The 18,966-nt window shown below is 42.5% G+C and overlaps 1 protein-coding gene across 6 annotated transcripts in view; it reads left to right on the top strand.

The window, feature by feature from the left end:
* Positions 1-18,966, top strand: part of ptprea (protein tyrosine phosphatase receptor type Ea) — a 47,954-nt gene that overhangs the window by 20,415 nt on the left and 8,573 nt on the right. The window contains exons 2-6 of one of the 6 annotated variants that reach the window (XM_046377701.1): positions 3,890-4,157; positions 16,014-16,091; positions 16,683-16,779; positions 17,254-17,327; positions 18,121-18,165. In XM_046377701.1, coding sequence (XP_046233657.1) covers positions 16,019-16,091; positions 16,683-16,779; positions 17,254-17,327; positions 18,121-18,165 — 289 coding nt within the window. In that variant the 5' untranslated portion in view covers positions 3,890-4,157; positions 16,014-16,018. Of the gene's footprint in view, positions 1-3,889; positions 4,158-16,013; positions 16,092-16,682; positions 16,780-16,821; positions 17,101-17,253; positions 17,328-18,120; positions 18,166-18,966 lie in introns of those variants that run through there. The other 5 variants (XM_046377702.1, XM_046377703.1, XM_046377704.1 and 2 more) reach the window with 5 other exon arrangements.

Genomic DNA, 18,966 nt, shown 5'->3' on the forward strand with positions numbered 1-18,966 from the left:
AGCAATGGTTCCTCACTTAGATTCCTGGCTGTCTTTGGATATTTCCTACAGTGCGGAGGCTTATCCCATCATTCTATTGGTTATTGATCTGAGAGAGCCGCAGGTGAGTATTAAATCAGGGCTCTCATTTAGCTACCCTTTCAATGAATAACGGTATTGATGCGGTCTATCACATACACAGTCTGGCTGTAAATGATCTAGTCCTGCCCGAACCCTTTAGAAAATTTCCAGATATTTGATTATGAGAGCAATTGCCAAGTCTAGAAGAGCTGCAATATGGTATTATTACGCTCACATCCTGCTTGCCTTGGCTAAGAGCCCACTCGGTGGTACTCAGCAGACCTGGATGCCAAGATACAACCAGTGTGTTTGGAAGTGAGGCGGACAGACCAGGGAGGCTGGGCTAACAAAATCACGCTCCTTGTTGCTGTCTGTCCTCTCAATCTGGAACATTAAGCTTGCAATGTGTGGACAGTTCATCAGGGACACGGCTCTAAAGTCCACATGCATGCATTAATCTCCTGCAGTGCCATTTGTTGTAATTTCTGCTGCTGTGCTTTTTGTCTTGGGGCTGATTTTGTCCCTTTCAGGTTTGTCTGTGAACAACGGAAATGACAATAGAGCCGCGCCACTTCTCTCACTCTAACACTGATGTGTTGAAGAAGGTGTTATGCTGCTCTGTTCTAATTAAAGCCTCAGCATTAAAAATTTAACAGCACCTCATTGCTGTACATCTTATTATTTTCCATTACGAAGCATTTAGAAAATAGATAAATTCGATAAATTATCTCTATGGCCTAAGACAGAATCTGCTCTTAAAACAGATCGTTTAATCGCAGCTGCTCAACACAGATTGCATTGTAAATTTTCTGTCTCGGATTTATTTGAATAAATATAGGCACAGGAAAGTAAAGATATCAAAATTCAAAAGAAAAAAAAGCAAAGTTTGAACAAAGTCTGAAGTCGGAAGACCCCTTAGATTTATCTTGTGCCCCATGGTGAAGTTCCTGGACTTTTTTGGAGGTCAGAGACAACCTCTTTGAGCCTTGTGTTATGCTGCACTGATGCTGGAGAGCGACTCAGTGGGTAGTGAAGTGACATCTCTCTGTCTCTGTCTCTCTCGTTTCCTCTGGCTGTATATGCGAGTGTGTGTACTTGTGTGTGTGTGTGTGTGGTTGCCCTCAAAGCTTATCTCTATAAATGGATTTGTGTTGGTACACTCCGCGATCTCGGTATGATGCTCTAATCTGATTGACCACAACCCTGGAGAGGTGGATGAGTCAAAGAGGCCAAGTGTGTGTCTCTGTGTTTATGCATATTAGGTGTATGAGGTGTCCATCTGTCTTTCAGCTGGTATTTGCCACCTTGTTTCGATGTATTTTTAGCTGAGCTTAGGCTCTTGTCAGGGGAAATAACAACTGTGTTAAAGTTTTGTGGAGACCGTGCTTTTGAATCTGCAGCTCCTGAAGCCTACGTGTTGGGCAGTCCTTTACAGCCTCAGATGAAGCTCAGAGAGGTTAAATGCATTACTTCTTTGAAGTTGCTGCACACACACACACACAGATCTCACATCTGGCCTGCCAGAGAGCAGCAATTCAGAACGGTGCCAGACGTGATTTGCCCTTTCTGTGTGCTGCCTGTATGTGTTACATTGCTGTAAAAACTCGTCATGTTTGTTCACTTTGGAAGTGACGCCTCACCACGTTTTTCATCTGTAGACTTGATAAAATAACTCTGCCACTTTCCTTTATCTTCGAGTTTCTTTGTCATACAACTTTTAGACAAACACGTGAGTTTATCGAGAAACCTGAGAACGTTTCAGCGGCCAGCAGATGTAAAATGAATCTTTTATGAGTGACACCCATATTTTGGTGGTGTTTATGACCTGCAGGGCTGCCTTGTACGCCACATGCTGCCAGTGGCGATGTTCTCACTTCCCTCAAATAAACATAACAATAATTTTATTATTGTAACTTAAAAGACAGCAATGTAAGAGGTGAGCCTTCTTGTTTGAATGATGCAGTCCACCTTGAGGGCACAGCCTGTGGAGCTTCAGTTGGAAGGTAAAAACTGATTTTCCTCACCTCCTGTTCACACTCGGCTATCTTTTCTTACCTTTTTGAGAGGCCAGAACCTGCTGGCTGGGTGGGCCCGTCGCTGCAGCAGCACTGCCCAGCCGAATGGTGACCCTGTTGAGATGAATTACAGCTTCTCCTTCCACACACACAGGGGACACAACTAGATTTTACACTTACAAGTCCATGTTCTGCGTTCAGCCCGTTCTTGATTTGTTGCTCTGATGTTGTCAAGCTGCTGTGCATCCGATTGCATTACAGGGAGGTTTTTCTATTATTCAACACTTTGCTTGATCTGACTCCACACTGTCAGACCTCCTATTATTTATTTATGAACTTTGACTTTGTATGTGATTTCAAATACAGGTAGAGTTCGAAAGGAACTTAGGTATGAATTTGAAACTATATTTCACATGATTAACAATTTTGTTTATTTTTTTTTTTTTTACCAAAACTGCCTCATCGCACTCAATCCTGCCTTCTGAACACGCACTCTTTAGCTCACGCCATTATTTGGCTGTCATGGAAATCCTCAAGCATGAGACCTCATTTTCCAGGATGTCATAGAGCAAATGTTGACTGCCTGTTTTCATTGAGCTCCAGAGGGAAGAAGGTTGGACATGAGGAGGGCTGCGGCGTCCGTTCATTTATCGTTACAGCCTAGAGAGGAAGAAACGAAGAGAGGGAGAGAGGAAGAGAGAGAACCCCCCTTTTATACCTCCCCTCATCTCAGCTAGACGAGAGAGTCGCCATAGCAACCGCTCGGCATGCTCCCCTCCTGTGGCAAGCAAAAACCTCGTATCTCCAAATGTTAAAGTTGCGAGAGCAGAGATAAAAAATGACTTGTCTTGAGCAGGCGGTATGTGCAGTTTTGGGAAAGATCTTATTTTTTCCAGAATGTAATCGGCCCTTACGTTTGATCCTTCAGCTGAAGGAAAAACTGTACTTACGAGGTTTCTGCACCCACACAAAAAAAACTCTGCCTCCAGATTCTTTGGCTGCTCAGCTTTCCCAGGTAGATAAATTGTGCTCCTTGTCCCCTTTTTTCCCCCACACACACCCTCCACCCTCCACCATACCCTCCTTTCAGGCCTCCCGTGGGTAATGGCAAGGATTATTTATTAGATGGCACAAACCTGCAGTATCTGTTACAGCTTATGCACAGTATTTTATCATACAAGGAGACCGAAATATAAAAATAAATCTCTCTTTGAGATCAAAATATGTTGGTAATGAGACAGAAAGAGGCTTTATGTAAAACTCCAGATCTGGGCTGATGTGCGTATTCTTGCCCTCAGTAGATTTGGAAATGAGGGAAATCTAATTTGTTTTTTTAGTTTATAAATGAGAATGAGGTTTGTCTGGATCCAAAGATGTGCACACTAAGAGTTGGCTGCTGGATTTGAAGGACTGATTTGCATCTGTAAAATGTTACCCTCAAAAATGAATTTTTCCGTTCTTTGTGACAGTTACATTTGGTGACCATCTGCATAGCACCCTCGAGCTCTGTTTTAAGACTTTGTGCATTTTCACTGTTCCTTTGCTCATGAAGAAAATGTTCATATTTTCTTCTGAATTTCCCTCAAGGCTTAATGTCATCATTATGCATGAAGGGTAACATATAGACAGTGTACAGTCGTATGCTGTTTCATAATGCTCCAGGGTCTGCTTATTACTTCACAGCCTTCTCCTTTGGGGAAGCTGTCCTGAACTCTGCGCTCTCTTCTTCTTGCTACACACAGTTTCTGCTGTAAGAGAGGAACTGCTTCACGGCTTTTTGATAATTGTCTAATATGTTCTCTGTTAAAATAAAGGTGGTGAGCAGGATTCCTCCGAGGCTTGCAACTCTGCCCTACAAAAGTCTGAGACCTACAAGCTGCTGTTGCCTGGATTCAGGGAGCATCTCTCCTCGCTGGGCTGTGAGGGCAGGACTCACCCCACCACCACCCCCACCCTCACCACCAGCTTCTGTCCAACTCCTCGTTGACGACGGTAGCAACAATGTGACTACTGGGCTCAGAAACATGTGACCTGCTAATATGGATCTGAGAATCAGCATACATTGAATCAACACTCATCCAGGTAATTTAGCACACTGCGACCCGCATACATAATACTGTATCAGTGTATTTAGGGATTAATAGCTACTTTTTATGAGTTCACACATGAGGTTAGGATTGGGGATCTTTTTGTGGATTTCATTTGGACACACAGCTCCCTTTTTGTTTTGCACAGGGCTGCTTATTTTCTTCTGATATACGTTTAGAACAGGTTCCTGGTTTCTTTGAGGCCATTTAGTCACTTCCTCAATCTGGAGATTCGTGGTTGAGATCTGTTAGTGGTGTCAGATGGTAAAAAAGATCAAGAAATAGGAAGCGGTACTGCACAGTACAGGGTACAGTAGTAAAAACACTACTAACTTGTGCATCATGCAGCTTATTCAAATCAGCCATATTGTTTGGAATATTTGAAACAGAGCTGTTTTTGGGTCATCATTTGTGCTGATATTCCCACTGTTGATTTTAAAGAGGCAGATTTTTACAAGGTTTTTGCTCCTAAAAGCATATGTGCTATATTTAAGTGATCTTACCTGCATCTCCGTATCGGGCATGATGGGAAAACTGAAGCAGACACAGATAGAAGCGAATCTAGACAGCAATGAGTTGGCTGTTTCTCTAGTTGTAGTTTCCCCAGATAGATGGTTTGTTTCTGTCAAATTACTCATCACATTTAACCACAGATTCATTTTCCTGTTACAACCCTTGCACTGTGGCTAATAGGAATTTCACTGAACTGATGTAATGATTAGAGATGTTAAAAACTGTGAAAGACCCTAAACACCCATGACTTTTCTGGCTTTTAACAACTCCTTTTTTTGTTGTTCAAATATTGCAATTAAAAGATTTTAATGATGTTAAATGACTTGTGGACGTGTTTCACCATTAAAAAATGAGGACAAATAGAATATGCAGTAGATGGAGGAACTGAAAACAATGCCCGAAGTCGAAGACGGAAGGAAAGATAAAGGAGAGGAGAGTGTGAGCGTGTTTGTGTTTGAAAGTCATTGTCTGAACGTGTACGTATCTTATCCAGGGTTTTTTTGTCCGTACTGTGTAGTAGTCTTGCTCCCATTTCCCCTCTGGAGCATAGCGGTACAGGAAGGCTGGCTGGTTGGCTGGCTGCACAGGAAAGGAAACAGTCTCTATCAAACAGCAGATGGAGGACAGCATGTGCTTACACTGCAGAAACACACACACATGCATGCAGGCAGACCCACATGCATGCCATCCTACACACAATATGTGCAAATACAGTAGCTTTTATTAAGAGTGTGACCCAGATGGCACATCGCAAATGTCAGCTATGGAGAATCTGCGGTTTTCTTTGGACAATTCCAAAGAAGAAGGAAGATAGAATAAACTGTGACGTTTTAAATGAACTTTTGAAATGTTTTCATAATAGGAAAGACACTTTTTTTTCTTGCTGAAAGTTGTTTTGCCCTCTCAACTTGTCACAAAGCCCCCTCATTGTATTTGCACTTTACATAATGCTGCAGTCCCGTTTAACTTTTCAACCTTCAAAAATTTCGATTCACTACTGAAAACAAAAAAAAAAACCCTAGGTCAAAAAGCATTTTTATGGAGGCTTTTGTTTTCAATGTCATTCAAGTGTTGGCAGCGTTTTGTTCACCAAACTGAAAAAGGTCTGATTATGTAAGGTGGAAATGACTTTCAAATACTATTTTTTATCAGCGAGTCAGCTTCTTCAAACCAAAACAAATATTTCAACTTAGCTCCACAGTTTAGTTTTCCATCCCATCTCGCAGGCATAGACATTAGCAGAGTTAAGACTGCGACCCTTGTTTTACCTCTGCGGCCTGCAGGTCGAACACATTTGTCTGTTGTTGAAATTTAGTGATACTCAATATGTCATCACCTCCTCCTCTTCGTCCTCCTGCCACCCGCCTGGTGTTTGCGTCTATGATTTCTAATGTCCTGTCATGCCTCTGTGCCTCTGTCAAAACCTGTTAGTGGTGGTCCAGGTCTCTCCCTGCATGCCCGTCTGTCTAGAAGAGCTTTCGTCAGCAGTGTGCAAGGACTGGATGTTGCACTTCCTTTTTCCAAGAGGGCAGCAAGTTCTCCAAGAGGCCTTCAGCGTAGAATAGTCATTTGCTCTCAATATGGTGCATGTGTGTGTGTCCTTTCCCATTTGTGTGAGAGGCATGCTTAGGAGGGAGGACAATGAGGCTCACTATGGTACCCAAGCCCCCCTGAATGACTCATATTTCTATAGAATTCAGGCAGAGACCAAACAACAGGGTTACACAATCTTAATCAACAAAGTGCTGCTCATAATGTGCTCTGCAGGGGCTGTGATCCTGCAAAAGAGGATTGTGAAAAATGTGTCAGGTTGGGGTTCGGGTAACATAATTACTGCGCTTTCATTTCCAGTTTCTCCTCGAAGGCAGGCTGCTGTTCGAAACACTGCTCCTCCTCTGTGAATCTGGACTATGCTGTGAAAATACCAGTTGTTTTTGTTTTTCTACGTGTTTGTCAAACCTGTTGTCGCTGAGAGTGTGATAAAGGAGCTGTTATTCGGGGAGACGAAGCAAGCTTCCACTATGGCAGCCGGAGGTGTCTGACAGTAAAACCTCACTTTCCGTGCAGACAGTCTGGGGACGTGTCAGGGACCAGAAGACTTGGTCCTCATATCCCTTTTTTTTTTTTTTTTTTTTTTTGTTAAAGAGGATTTATAGTCTGCATCTGCACTGAGCAGACAAGTCTGCTTGCTCTATCTTCTATCTCTGCAGAGCAGTAGAAGCAGGCCTCCTCATCTGGTCGCCCCCCCCCCCCCCCCCACCCTCCAGAATCAAGTGGCTTTTTGTTCTCCCGCAATGGTGCTTATCACTTGTTTCTCCACCACTGTCCTCCCCTCTCCTCCCCATCCTTCTCTCAGGGAGTGAAAGGATATTTCGGGGGGATAGATCTTGTCTGTCCCGCACACATCCCGAAGGACTGTGGTTATCTCCCTCTCACGTGTTTGAAAACGACAATTCTACATAAGACCCCGCCCTCTTTTCTCTGGGGTGTGGTTTTCTACAAGAGCCAGGTCTGTTGAGTCCCAGCTGCTGCATCAGCACAGATGTTAAATAAATCTCAGGCCAGTAGAAAAGCTTTGTTGACTGTCATCATTCCAAGTATGGACACTGCAATTTATTTTAAAACATTTGTGTGGAGTAGGTTTCTTTGTCCCACAGGATTCCTCAGTTGCCTGTTATTATAACATGACATAAAAATGAGCTTTACATTCTCAGGGGAGGCAGTGTGGTTGGTTGTAATGCTCCACAATCAGGATCCAAGAAGGCATCTGAGTCAGCTGTTATGATTCTGCGTAGAACTACATTTTAATCTGTTTAATCTTTTTTATTGACCCATAAAACTTTCTCAAAATGACAGCTTTATGACCAGTTAAAGAAGTGATTTAGCCACACTGTGACCACCAGTCATCATCTAGTTTATTGTTTCAGATTCATTCTGATGTGTAAACTGAATTTAGAAAGTTCCAGAGACTCAGCGAAAATGTGCTTCCTGAATGACTAACAGCAACATTCCAACGTTGATTCCTGTTAGTCAGTGCACAAGAACAACTGAAAACAAACCAACACAGCCTAATCAAACTTCCATCGAAAGATCAGATCAGTTGTGGCTAATTGCTCTCAGTTTGCTAAAACAGCTCAATGGAAGACTGGTTTTCTGTGTTTGTTGTGTTACCTGTTAGATTTAAAGATGAATGTTTTGAGATTTTTAGTCCTTCCCAGGATAAAATGTCCTGTTTTACAAATCTCTATAACTATAATGGGAAAAAACCATGAGAATAGCACCCACATTGTCAAATACCAGAACTGACCATTTGAAATATGCATTTCCAACATATTCTTAGGCCTTCAAAGGATCCTAAAAGAACTCACCTCATATTCAGTAGTCTAAGAATCCATTTGTTTGCCACTGTATGTTATACTTAAGTCCTCCTCTTAATAGCCTTGAAGTTCAGCAGTACATTTCCCCTACATCACCATGCTGACAGGCTCCCAGCTTTATACACAATCCTCCCTCCTCTCACCTTCCCTCAACACGTCTCTCACAGTAATACCTGCTCATAGCGGAGTGCCGGTAATCACAGAGTGCTGGGTGATAATGAGAAGTGTCACAGCGCTGGTTTTGCGTCGTTTTCAGCCCAGCTGCCACGCATTATGCTGGCTATCGATGGCTCTGATTCCAAGCCATAATTGCTAGGCTGCTGAATAATTGAAAGAGGGGTGGAGGTAAATCCCAGAGGCGTCAGGGTGGGGGAAAGATGGATGCCTTAGTGTTCGGTGCTGTCAGGTTGGGAGGTGTAAGGGGAGCAGAGGATGATGAGACCCTCATGGGGAGATCCCCCTGCCCTCCCCTCACAGGTTGTAGATTGATGGACCACTAGTAGAATGATTCTGGCACAGTGGCTCTCAAACAGGCCTGGGCACATGTGTTTCCCATGGATCCCTCCCATGGAGCATTTGTGGATTTGTGGGTATGCATGTGCCCTGTGAGTGTGTATCTGTGTGTATTTCATGCTAAGCAGCCAGACAGTAGCTTTGCATGCCAATTGTTAGATTATGTTAGATATGATGCTGAAACGTATGCATGTAGTGCATTTGTGCAGGCGTGTAAATCTGTGGATCAGAAGTGATTGAAAAACCTGGTGGTGCCTTGGCAAAATTAACTGTGACTGTGTGTGTCTGTGACACACTCACACAGACTAGTGACACTGAAACGAGCAACAAGATGTGGTGTTTGCTAGTGCGACGACAGCCTGGAGGAAATATTTACTATCAATTAGGCTCTCGGTTTCCATGCTTCACCAGAACGAGACAGGAGCTTTTAATACTATAAACACTGAAGACATTAAGTCATAAGCTAAATGAGAGCTGCTCTCAAATGTTACAGTTATGTCTGGAATGTTTTTAAGAGGATTATCAATAATCGCTTCTCATCTAGTGCCGTGTTATTCTTAACTAATATGCAGCAGCTAAAAGCTCTCATTTCCAGTGAGCACTGCTCTAATGGCAGTGCTTTTAAGGTCAGACACAGTAGCCATCATATCTCACTCAACAGGATGTTGTGGCCTGAACCTGGCAAGCAACCATTCATTTTTTTTTTCTCTTCCTGGTAATAGTTGACATGTTTTCTTTTTGTTCTTTCACTTAGTAAATGTTTCTCTTGTGTATGAAAACGTAAGCATGTGTGCATTTTCTCACACGCTCAGCTGATATCTCCATGGGAGATGCTACATTTGTTCCCGTAGATGTTGAGGGCTGACACTGCAGAGCGGAGCCAGCAGGTCTCCAAGGTCATTACCACTGCCACAGCGTCTGGGCGCCCTGGGAAGGAGGCAGGAATTGATTAATGACAATGTTAAGAGCACAGGAGGGAAGGAACCCAGGTTGGCAAGAGAGCAGCGTTGCAGAGGTAGAGTTGTTACTGTACACTGGTGCTATAGATAGTCCTACTGCGAGATACTGCAGAGTGTGATGCAGTACAGAAAACAGAATTAAGTTGTGAGATGTATTTTGAAATTTCAGACAGGGACTGTTTAGGACTCATTTTCAGTTTGCAGTTATTGGCAGTAATAGGCAAGTTACTTTCAAAATTATGCAAAACACACCTGTGCCCCACGCTTCCTGCTAAACAGTTCTTCAGCGATGTTAATGCAGACAGAAAGTTTTTCAGTGTGTATCTGTACACTGGATTTTGTTTTCTTCTTCTTTTTCTTTTTTTTTTATAACGTCATCGTGTTTAGCATCCCACAGGTGCCACGTTGGTGGCAGTACTGCCGGTCAGGTTACCATGGGAACACATTGAACAGCGGCACAGGTGTTACAGCAAATCCACATTTTCCACAGTGTACTTTTTAAAATCTCAGAACAGTGTGTGACAGCGTGAGAAAACCGTCTCCTAAACAAAAAAAAAATGAGCATGGATATTACTGTGGTACTGTCTGGATTGAGATGGTGGATATTGTCTGTGTTCTGCAGGAACAAGGGGAGATGTGTAGAAAGAGCAACACTGATCACTCCCTCCAACTAGGTTATATTGCATGGGAAACGTTCGCACATCTGTCTGAGCACATGACCGCCCCAGTTCATATCATCGGTGCAGACTGTGAGTGTAGTCTGCCGTCCTTTAAATAGCTAACCCGGCCCAAGTTTACACACTGCAGCTCCCCAAAGGCAGAGAGACGCGGCAGCACGAGGACGACCTACGCAAATAGAAAGTGTGAAACTTATTTAGCATGCAGGTTTGTTTCACCTTACATACCCAAAGACATAAAATCATAAGATTACTTCAAAGATTTTGCATTGCGTTTCACTAAAGCTGAATGACCTTTCTGCATTAATGCAATTTTATGCATTAGCCCATAAATGCTTAAAACTGATGCTGAGGTTTCCTGATGTGTAATCCTTAAAATGTTTCATTCTGCAAAAACACTGCGTCTTACAATTGCCATAATGCAAACTGTTAACAGCTTTAATTAAACATGACCAACTATAGAAAATGCATTCATACAAGACATGCTATGACAACACACACAACACCTCCAACCCCTCTTCCTCACACATTTCTCCCCCTTTTTCCACACAGAAACAATATATCAAAGCAAAACTTTGACACCTGTTAACTGTAAAGCATCCAACCCCAGCATGAGTCATCTCACTGATCAGCTTTTGTGGCTTTGCTCTATAAATATGACACCACAGTGAGCATCCTGCTAACAAAGTCATTTTATCTTGAGGTAATTATGAGCATGAGTATATAGAACCTGAAGTAGAAACAGTAGATGAGGGTCCCCATTGGCAATAATGTTACATTCTGGTCATTACTGATGTCATCGCCCACAACCACATGCGCAGAGGACAAATTAAGCTCATTAGGCACCCGTTTAGTTGAAGTTGTGTGCAAAAGACTGACATCACACCTGTCATTAACAAAAGGGAGTTTTTCTGAATGCTGAAGACTGTTGTCACAGTGTCATTTATGTCATAATCAGTATTATTTTTAATGGGGGTTAGAGCTGACCAAATGACATAATGACAACATTTAGAAACATTAATAATACTGCTATTTTGAATTCTAAAAAATTTGATAACAATTGATAAATGATATAAGAGTAACCACATTCTTAATGCGGGGACATTGTTGTGGAGTATATTGGAAAGCTGCTTTGTTTCTGTCTGGCCATACTTTTAGTAGAATTATAGAATATTTAGTAGAATTTCAGTTAGTATACACCCAGGAGAGCTATGTTAGCTTAGCATTGGAACTGTTTCCAGTCTTAATGCTAAGATAAGCTAACTGTCTCTTGATTGTAGCTTCACATTTACCATACAGACATGAGAGTGGTATTGATCTTCTCATCTTGCTCTCTGCAAGCAAGCGACTGAGACTGCAAAACAAGTTTCAAGTGTGTTTTGAACGCAGCAGTGAGAAAATGCTCAGAAGGCTTTATAGGTTACTGGTTGTTTTTCTCCAATAAGCCATCTTGCAGGTTCAGTTATTACAAAAAAACAAGCAAACAAAAAAAACAAAAACATTGTTGCCTGAAGGGTAAACAGTCTGGCAGCTTTTTGCTCAGAGGACACAATGCACCTAGTGCCCGCTCACCCTGTCACATCGCCCCTACACCCACCACCCATTTTCTGAATTCCCCAGCTGATGTATTTGAAGAGACAGAGAGACTCTGTGCCCAGAGATACCACATTCAGTGGAACTGACAGTGCTCTGTCTGCAGGAACACACGAAGCCAGAGAACACCGCATTTCCTGTCAGATGCAAGGACAGCCAATTTCTCTGTCTTATCTTCTAATTGTAAGAAGCTTGTCCTTTCTGATGGTTGGGTTTCTGGGTCTAATTAGTGAGACAATAGTGGAGAGCTGCAGGGGTATCATTATGTCACTTCAGGGTGTTTTTTTTTAAAAACCCAGGCTGAAGGAATGACTGAGCAGGAAGCACACCACAAGGGAAACACAGGTCCACAGAGAGGAACAGCTCATCCTCCAAAACACTGTCAGGGAAAAACATTTTTCAGCTTCTTGGTTTGGAACCATAAACGATACAAGATTGGAGTGAGTCAGAATTCCCTCACTGCCTTTTTTCTTGATTAGAGCAAGGATAAAGAAGCAAAGAGAGGCCTTTGTAGTGGCCTGTTTGTATTCTCTGTTGCCTGGCTGTGTAACATGTGCATATCTGTGTTTTTGTTTACATGCTGAGAGTTATGCAGGTACTCCAAGGTGGCAGGTTGTAATCAGTGGAGACAGAGCTGTGAGTCACACAGCCAGATGTTGGAGGTCACATGACTGGAACACATAACAAACAGGCTGAGGTGTTGTCATATGCAGTATGAAGGCAGACACAGGGCTGGGTCATGTGGTTAAAATCGGTTTTATTATAATCTTCAAGCATCTGTTTGTGTTGTTGCAAGGCTGCTGTTGGCCTCTAAGTGTATTGTGAAGCAGTGATGTTGTTTTATGCAAATACATTTGAATGGAGCAACTCGTCTGGCTGTATGAAAATTAAGTTTTCTATCTAAGTAGATGGAGAGCTAATGGCATTCTGGCGTGCTAATGAGCATGATGCCAAGAAATATAAATTTCTGTCCTTTTGTGATGTGACTTTTTCTCAAAGGAAATCGTAGGTCATGTGATTTACCCATCAGACATGTAGATGTAGCAGGGAAAAGATAACACTTACTTGGACTTTGACTTGAACTGTGTTCTACTGCACATCAGACAAATGATTTCACCCATCTTGAACTAATTCTTTCAAACTTCTAACAGTTTGCTTGTAATCTTTAATCTTAAACAGAATGTTGTAAAAAGATAATCACTGTGAAATCCACTGAAAGTCGATAAGTTTTCCTTTTGTGCTTCTGAAAAAGTGTAAGAGACGGGACAAAATGCAACAGCTCTTACATTCTTAATATTATCCTTATTCAAAAGAGTCATATCAAGTGTGTACCATCCACTTTCCGTACCAATGTTTAGACCTTTTTGTTACATCTCTGTACTGCAGCTCAGCGAGGACACACAATAAGGTAATTTCTTACTAAAAAGACTAAATGGTAAGATATTTCAATAATGTGGCTAGCTCAGCTTGCTGAAGCCTCTTATTTGAGCTCTTTTGCCAGATTAATATTAAGATGTAATTGCTTCATGGCCAAGATGAAGAGGAGAGGGAAAAAGAGTACATTGACCAATCACTTACATGGCATGAGAGTTATTGTATCAAAAAAAAAATCAAGCTGAGGCTTCCCTTTCTGCAGCCTACATTGACACTGACCCACCTCTAGTGAACTGTGTGCCTGTATGGGTAACTCAGGACACACATAACACTGAAATGACTGGCTGGCCAGGACAATACCCTTCCCCAAGGCTACTTGCAAATGTCTCCTATTGGAAAATAAGGACGCCTTAGAACTTTCCCCCGAGCTGACATCTCCCATGACCTATTTTCATTATGGCTGATGGTTGGTGACTAGCTGCAGAGTGCTAAATGGAGAAAGGACAATACACAGACGAGAGCACACACAATGTGATGATAGCTATTTGCCCAGAGTCTGACCTGAGCTAAATGATGACCTATACTAATAGACTAATTTGAGACTTGTGGCGTAGGCTGGTGAATGCTGAGAAATAAAAAAAAGAAAGATTAGTTAGCCAGAGGAATATAAAGCCATGTTGGTTATAGTTATGAGAGGGACATTTCCCTGCAGAGATGAAGGAAAGGAAGTTGACCATCTCCTCAGAGATGCCGGAGAGGTCAGGCTAGAGACCACTGCAGTGACAAGATGGGAAAAGCTGGAGAGCTGAACAGCCTGTGGTCCCCCAGGAGCAACTGAGCCATGCAGGGTTTGGAGGTTAAAACGTGACAGCGTGACATCTCCAGAGGTGATGGAGAGGGAGGCAGGAACCGAGGGGCGCTTACAAGAAGCAGCAACACTTAACCACAAGATAGAGGCTTAGGGCTAGCTGCGAGCACTCTGCTGGCTGTCCTCTGTTTAGCCATTGCACACACAAACAAACAAACAAACAGACACAGCATACATAAAAATTCAATACAGCTTGTGTAGTGGAAAGTCCCAAACAGCACACTGAGTGAACTTCCACACCACAAAACCTCATGTCTTATACACAGTCCTACCCTTAGGATTCCAACTCAGTGTCCTCCCCCTCATCCAGACTTGTGACTTTGGCGGAGGGAGCCTTAAAGAGGGGGGTAACACACAGAATAACACACTCCTTCCCTCTCTTCTCTCATTAGAATTCCCTCATCACTCTTCCCCATGTAGGTGGGGGGCAGGGTGGGTGGGGGTGTGGGTGGCATGTCAGGGTTTATTAATCGCTCCAGGAAATATTATTGACCCGGACCCTCTGCTCCCTCTTTCCCCCGCTGCAGCCGGTGTGTCTGCTCTGCTGCCTCCACATTCCTCTGGTGTCCTGCCTGGACACATTACAGGACACTGCGGCACAGCGTGGAGGCTTCAACGCACAGTGTCTTCATTGACTATGCGCTTGGTCTGGGCTTTCTTTCCACCGCAGCTGCAAAGCAACACACACACACACACACCTGCAGTGGGGGTGGGGGGAGCACACTCAGCTCTGCTTCATTAGGGGGGGTTATAGCAGCTCTGTGCTGTTAAGGCTTGCTTAGATTCAAACTTTTACAGTGCTTTTAAGAGTATAAAAAACACATTTAAAACTGCAAACATCTCTAGGCTTATTTGGTTTTCAAATCTTACTGATGGCTTTCAAAAGAAAAGAGGTATTTAAATCAATGTGACAGTAAACCCATCCCGAATGCTCCAACACAAGGATCGATTGGAGATACTGTTTTATTCTCCTGCCTTTCCATTCTTCTGTCAGCACAAAATGAAGGAATGATCATTCAGCTGAGACTCCTGGATGTGTGTGCGGGAGTCCAGACAGAGCTCCAGGGGCTGTGACTGTTGTGCGTGTGTTCATGTGAGTGTGTGTTTGCGTTAGGACGACGTTATCAAAGTGGAGGAAGGAGGTGGCTGTGTTAAGCCTCTTGCTGCCCGACTCGAGATTTTGCCCCCCATGATCTGATACATCCAGTTTATCTCGGCTTACCCACTCATTTGTAAATCAGTGACAGCTGACATTCAGGCCCTTTGTTGACACACATGTTGCATCTGTTAAGTGTTGTGATTTCCAACATATAGCACACTAACACCCTTCGCATGCCATATCTTGACACTTTTAAGCATGGCATTGCCACATAAGCATCTGAAGGAAAACAGCTGTTAACTGCTCAGTGTGGCATGTACTACTGGTCAATCTGATATTGCTCTGATTACAGCATGAGCATATGCCTTATTAAGAGTAGTAAGGAGGATTGCATTGAGTTGGGATGATTACAGTGATGGTATTTGAGATGCACATACATGTAAACCACATATGTAAACTCTTTTCTTTTAATATAAGTTGAAATTAGAAATACAAATTTTTTCTCATATCTGGATATTTTTTTCTCTCTCAATGGCTTGGTGAGAGAATACAGTGTCACAGCCTTATTTTTCATATGTGGGAGTATTGCACCCCCTTGTGGACATGGCAGGTATTACAGTGTGCGTTTTATGACAGCACTAATGAATGACCAGGATATGAGTGTGTTGTTCCATTGTGCCTCCGTGAACTTTGCACTGATGAGCACATTCCTGAAGGCGACAGTCATGAATAAAGAAATATGTCTCAGATGTGTCAATAGCTTTTGTGTCCCCTAAATGGTGACATTATCCAGAGGGCCATGTTCTCATGAATCTTCACTTTGCAGACATGTCTGGTACTAAATTTAATATCCGTCTTCATTTTGTTTTTTTCTGCAGTCACAATGATTCCTCTTCTGTTTTTGGTGACAACCACAACAACACCCAATTCCACCGGCAATGGCAACCATACACAAGGTAAGAACAATTACATGAGCAATGGCCGACATGTGAGGCTGAACAACACTAAACACTTTGACACAGCAATGAATTCCCATTGCTATCCACTGCAGTCATCACTTTCCCCTAAGATATGATTATTATGCATCTTCCCCAACGCATGCGTCTGCTTGATAATAGCCTTTTCTACAGCCTTGTTATTACTGGATCACAATGAACTTCAGCTGCCCTGGACAGTAATTTATAGCTTATTGTGCCTCTTTATAAACACAGCTAATAGCTGGCTGTTGGCTGAGTCTCCATTCTTCAAGCCTCTGATTTTCTGTTAGACATACCGATAGGATGAAATGAGCTGATGTTTATCTTGGTAGACAAAATACTGCTGAATCCAGTTATTAAATTAGGCATGTGGCCAGAAGAGATCATGGGAACTGTGTTGCTGTGCCAAATTTTGATTTTGTTCTATCAGTTCTACACACAGCTCAGACACTTAAATGCAGCCAAGCATTTGCACACTCAAACATATAACTGTCGGCCTTGCCCTCCTCTTCCTGCTTCTTTGTTGACGGTGCTCTCTGACCCCCGGCTCTGCCTCTCCTTCTTCCTCAGAAGATGTTACATCCCCCAGCCACCACATCCTCCCTACCGTGCTGGTCCTGTCCCTGCTGCTGGTCATCATCGCACTACTAGCCTGGTACTTCCTCAGGTAAACTCTAAGACCCTGCAAGAACTCATCCAACTCACCTCACCCCTTCCCCAGGACTGGCTGTGAGCCAGGCTCGGGGGCAGAGCTTGGGGTGACAAACACTTCCTCCTTTAGTCACTGAGGCGGAGTCCAGTCAGGAAGTTATGCTAGCTGACTCCCTCTCACGCTTAGTGAGAACAGAACAGGCAGCAGGGCCGTAACAGGCAGTGGACCCAGAGTGGCAACAGGAGACGGTGAACGACAAACTTTGTACCACAATTGGACCGGAGTCTTTCCGAGACATCAGCTAATGAGAAAGAATAGCTTCTCAAGTTTAAGATGGTAGGAATGATGTGCTTCTGCTACCAACACCATTTGGGAGATTTCAAATATTATGTAGCTCTAATATGAGAGTTGAGCTTGTTTTACCGTGACATCATTGAATATTGTGTTTTGTGACATTCTCATTTTACTGTATTCTTTTATTCCTAACAGGTTAAAAAACCAGAGAAAAGCAGTCGTCACCACAGTTGACAAAAAGATACCAAATGGCATCCTGGAGGAACAAGGTAACATTGTTATAAACTGGGTATAGGGTGAAACAGTGAGACAGATTGTGAGAGCAACAGACTGGTTGTCACAAGAAGCATAGTGAGACAGTAATGGAGATGTACTGAAACACGATGTTAAGAAAAAGAAAGATGTCAAGACAGACAGTGGGAGGTATAAACGAGGCCTCAGGTTTTGTCTGTAAGTATGTGCAGGTTGTCCCATCACCATATTGTGGTTGTGCTATACTTCCTGTGTGATCATCACAGTCTTTTATAGCTTCTCGAAGCTGCATGTAAAGTTCACTGGAGAGATTTGAAGAGCTGATTTGAACATGCATGTTTTGAACCAACATGTTGTGGACCTATGAGTGATCTTTAGACATTATTTTCTTATCTGGCATTACAATGGCATATACAGAGCAGGCTGTATTCTTAAAGGTGGGATGTAATTATGATATACGGCTGTGAAACAACACAACACACCCAAAAGTAGCAGTAACGGACTGAGAAAATATCATGGTATTAGCTGAGCTGCTAATTATTGTAACTGTAAACATGACATTTGGTCCACTTTTTTGTATGAGAGTGATATAATATTTCATTTTCGCTTCAGTAGTTTACTGTGCAAGGAAAGCAGTACAGCATGTAGTCAGACATGATATTGTCTTTTAGTTTTAGTCAGTTTTAGTTTCTTTTTTGTCAACTTTTCAGTCTTATGTGGCCACATGATGTTGTCAAAATGAATCAGATTCTATTTTTAATGTCAGTTAATGACTGTGCATGTTTGTGTGTGCTGTGTGTTGTGTTTTAGAGTTTGGATACAGTACTGAGTCGTTATACACCATTGTACCACCAGGTCAGGTATACAGGGTGGCGGTATAAGGAGCCTCACATTACTAACACTCTCAGTCCTTTTTCAACCTACATTTTCCAGATTTTTTTGAGCGCTAACCAAATGCCTGAGTGTCGGGTTCTTAAAGAGGTTTCCATTCAAAAACCTACCCAGTTTGTGTGCTGTAAGTGGCTTCTCCCTGGGGTTCTTTGTTTCTCTCACACCTGTTGATATTTGGTGATCACTGAAGACATACTTACACTCCCTACACAACAAAATATCACAAGATTTTTAAATCAGTTTGGTAATCAATTTGTTTTGTTTTTTTTAATAAGCTGTTTTAAAGTCCTTGCAAAGTAGTTTGATAAGAGTATTGTCTAAGACAGTGATTCCCAACCAGAGGTACTTGTAGCCTTCAATAGGGGTTCTTTCTGCCAGGGAGTACATGGAAACTGGAAAAAGTAAAAAATTGAATAGGTCAATACTAGTTTGCAAAGCAGTGGAGAGGTTAGCCAAAAGTTAGGGATAAATGGCAGAAAAAGCTAAAAGTAAACAGTTAGCTGAAGTGTAATTGTTGAAATAACACAACCATCCTCTGCTGATTTAAATTTGACCAAACTGACCTAAATGCTGACCTTTGTATGAGAATATATTATTGTAACAATATCCACTTATCCACTTTTGTATATACTGTTAAATAACAGCCAGTTTGAACTCGGTTAAAATGAACACATCTGGAAGGGGTTTGGTAGTGTTGTGAAGGGGTACAAAAATGTTGGGAACCACTGGTCTTGAATTAGACCGAATCCTGTCTTGTTAATTTAT

Source organism: Scatophagus argus, chromosome 21, assembly GCF_020382885.2.
Source record: "Scatophagus argus isolate fScaArg1 chromosome 21, fScaArg1.pri, whole genome shotgun sequence".
Lineage (NCBI taxonomy): Eukaryota > Metazoa > Chordata > Actinopteri > Scatophagidae > Scatophagus > Scatophagus argus.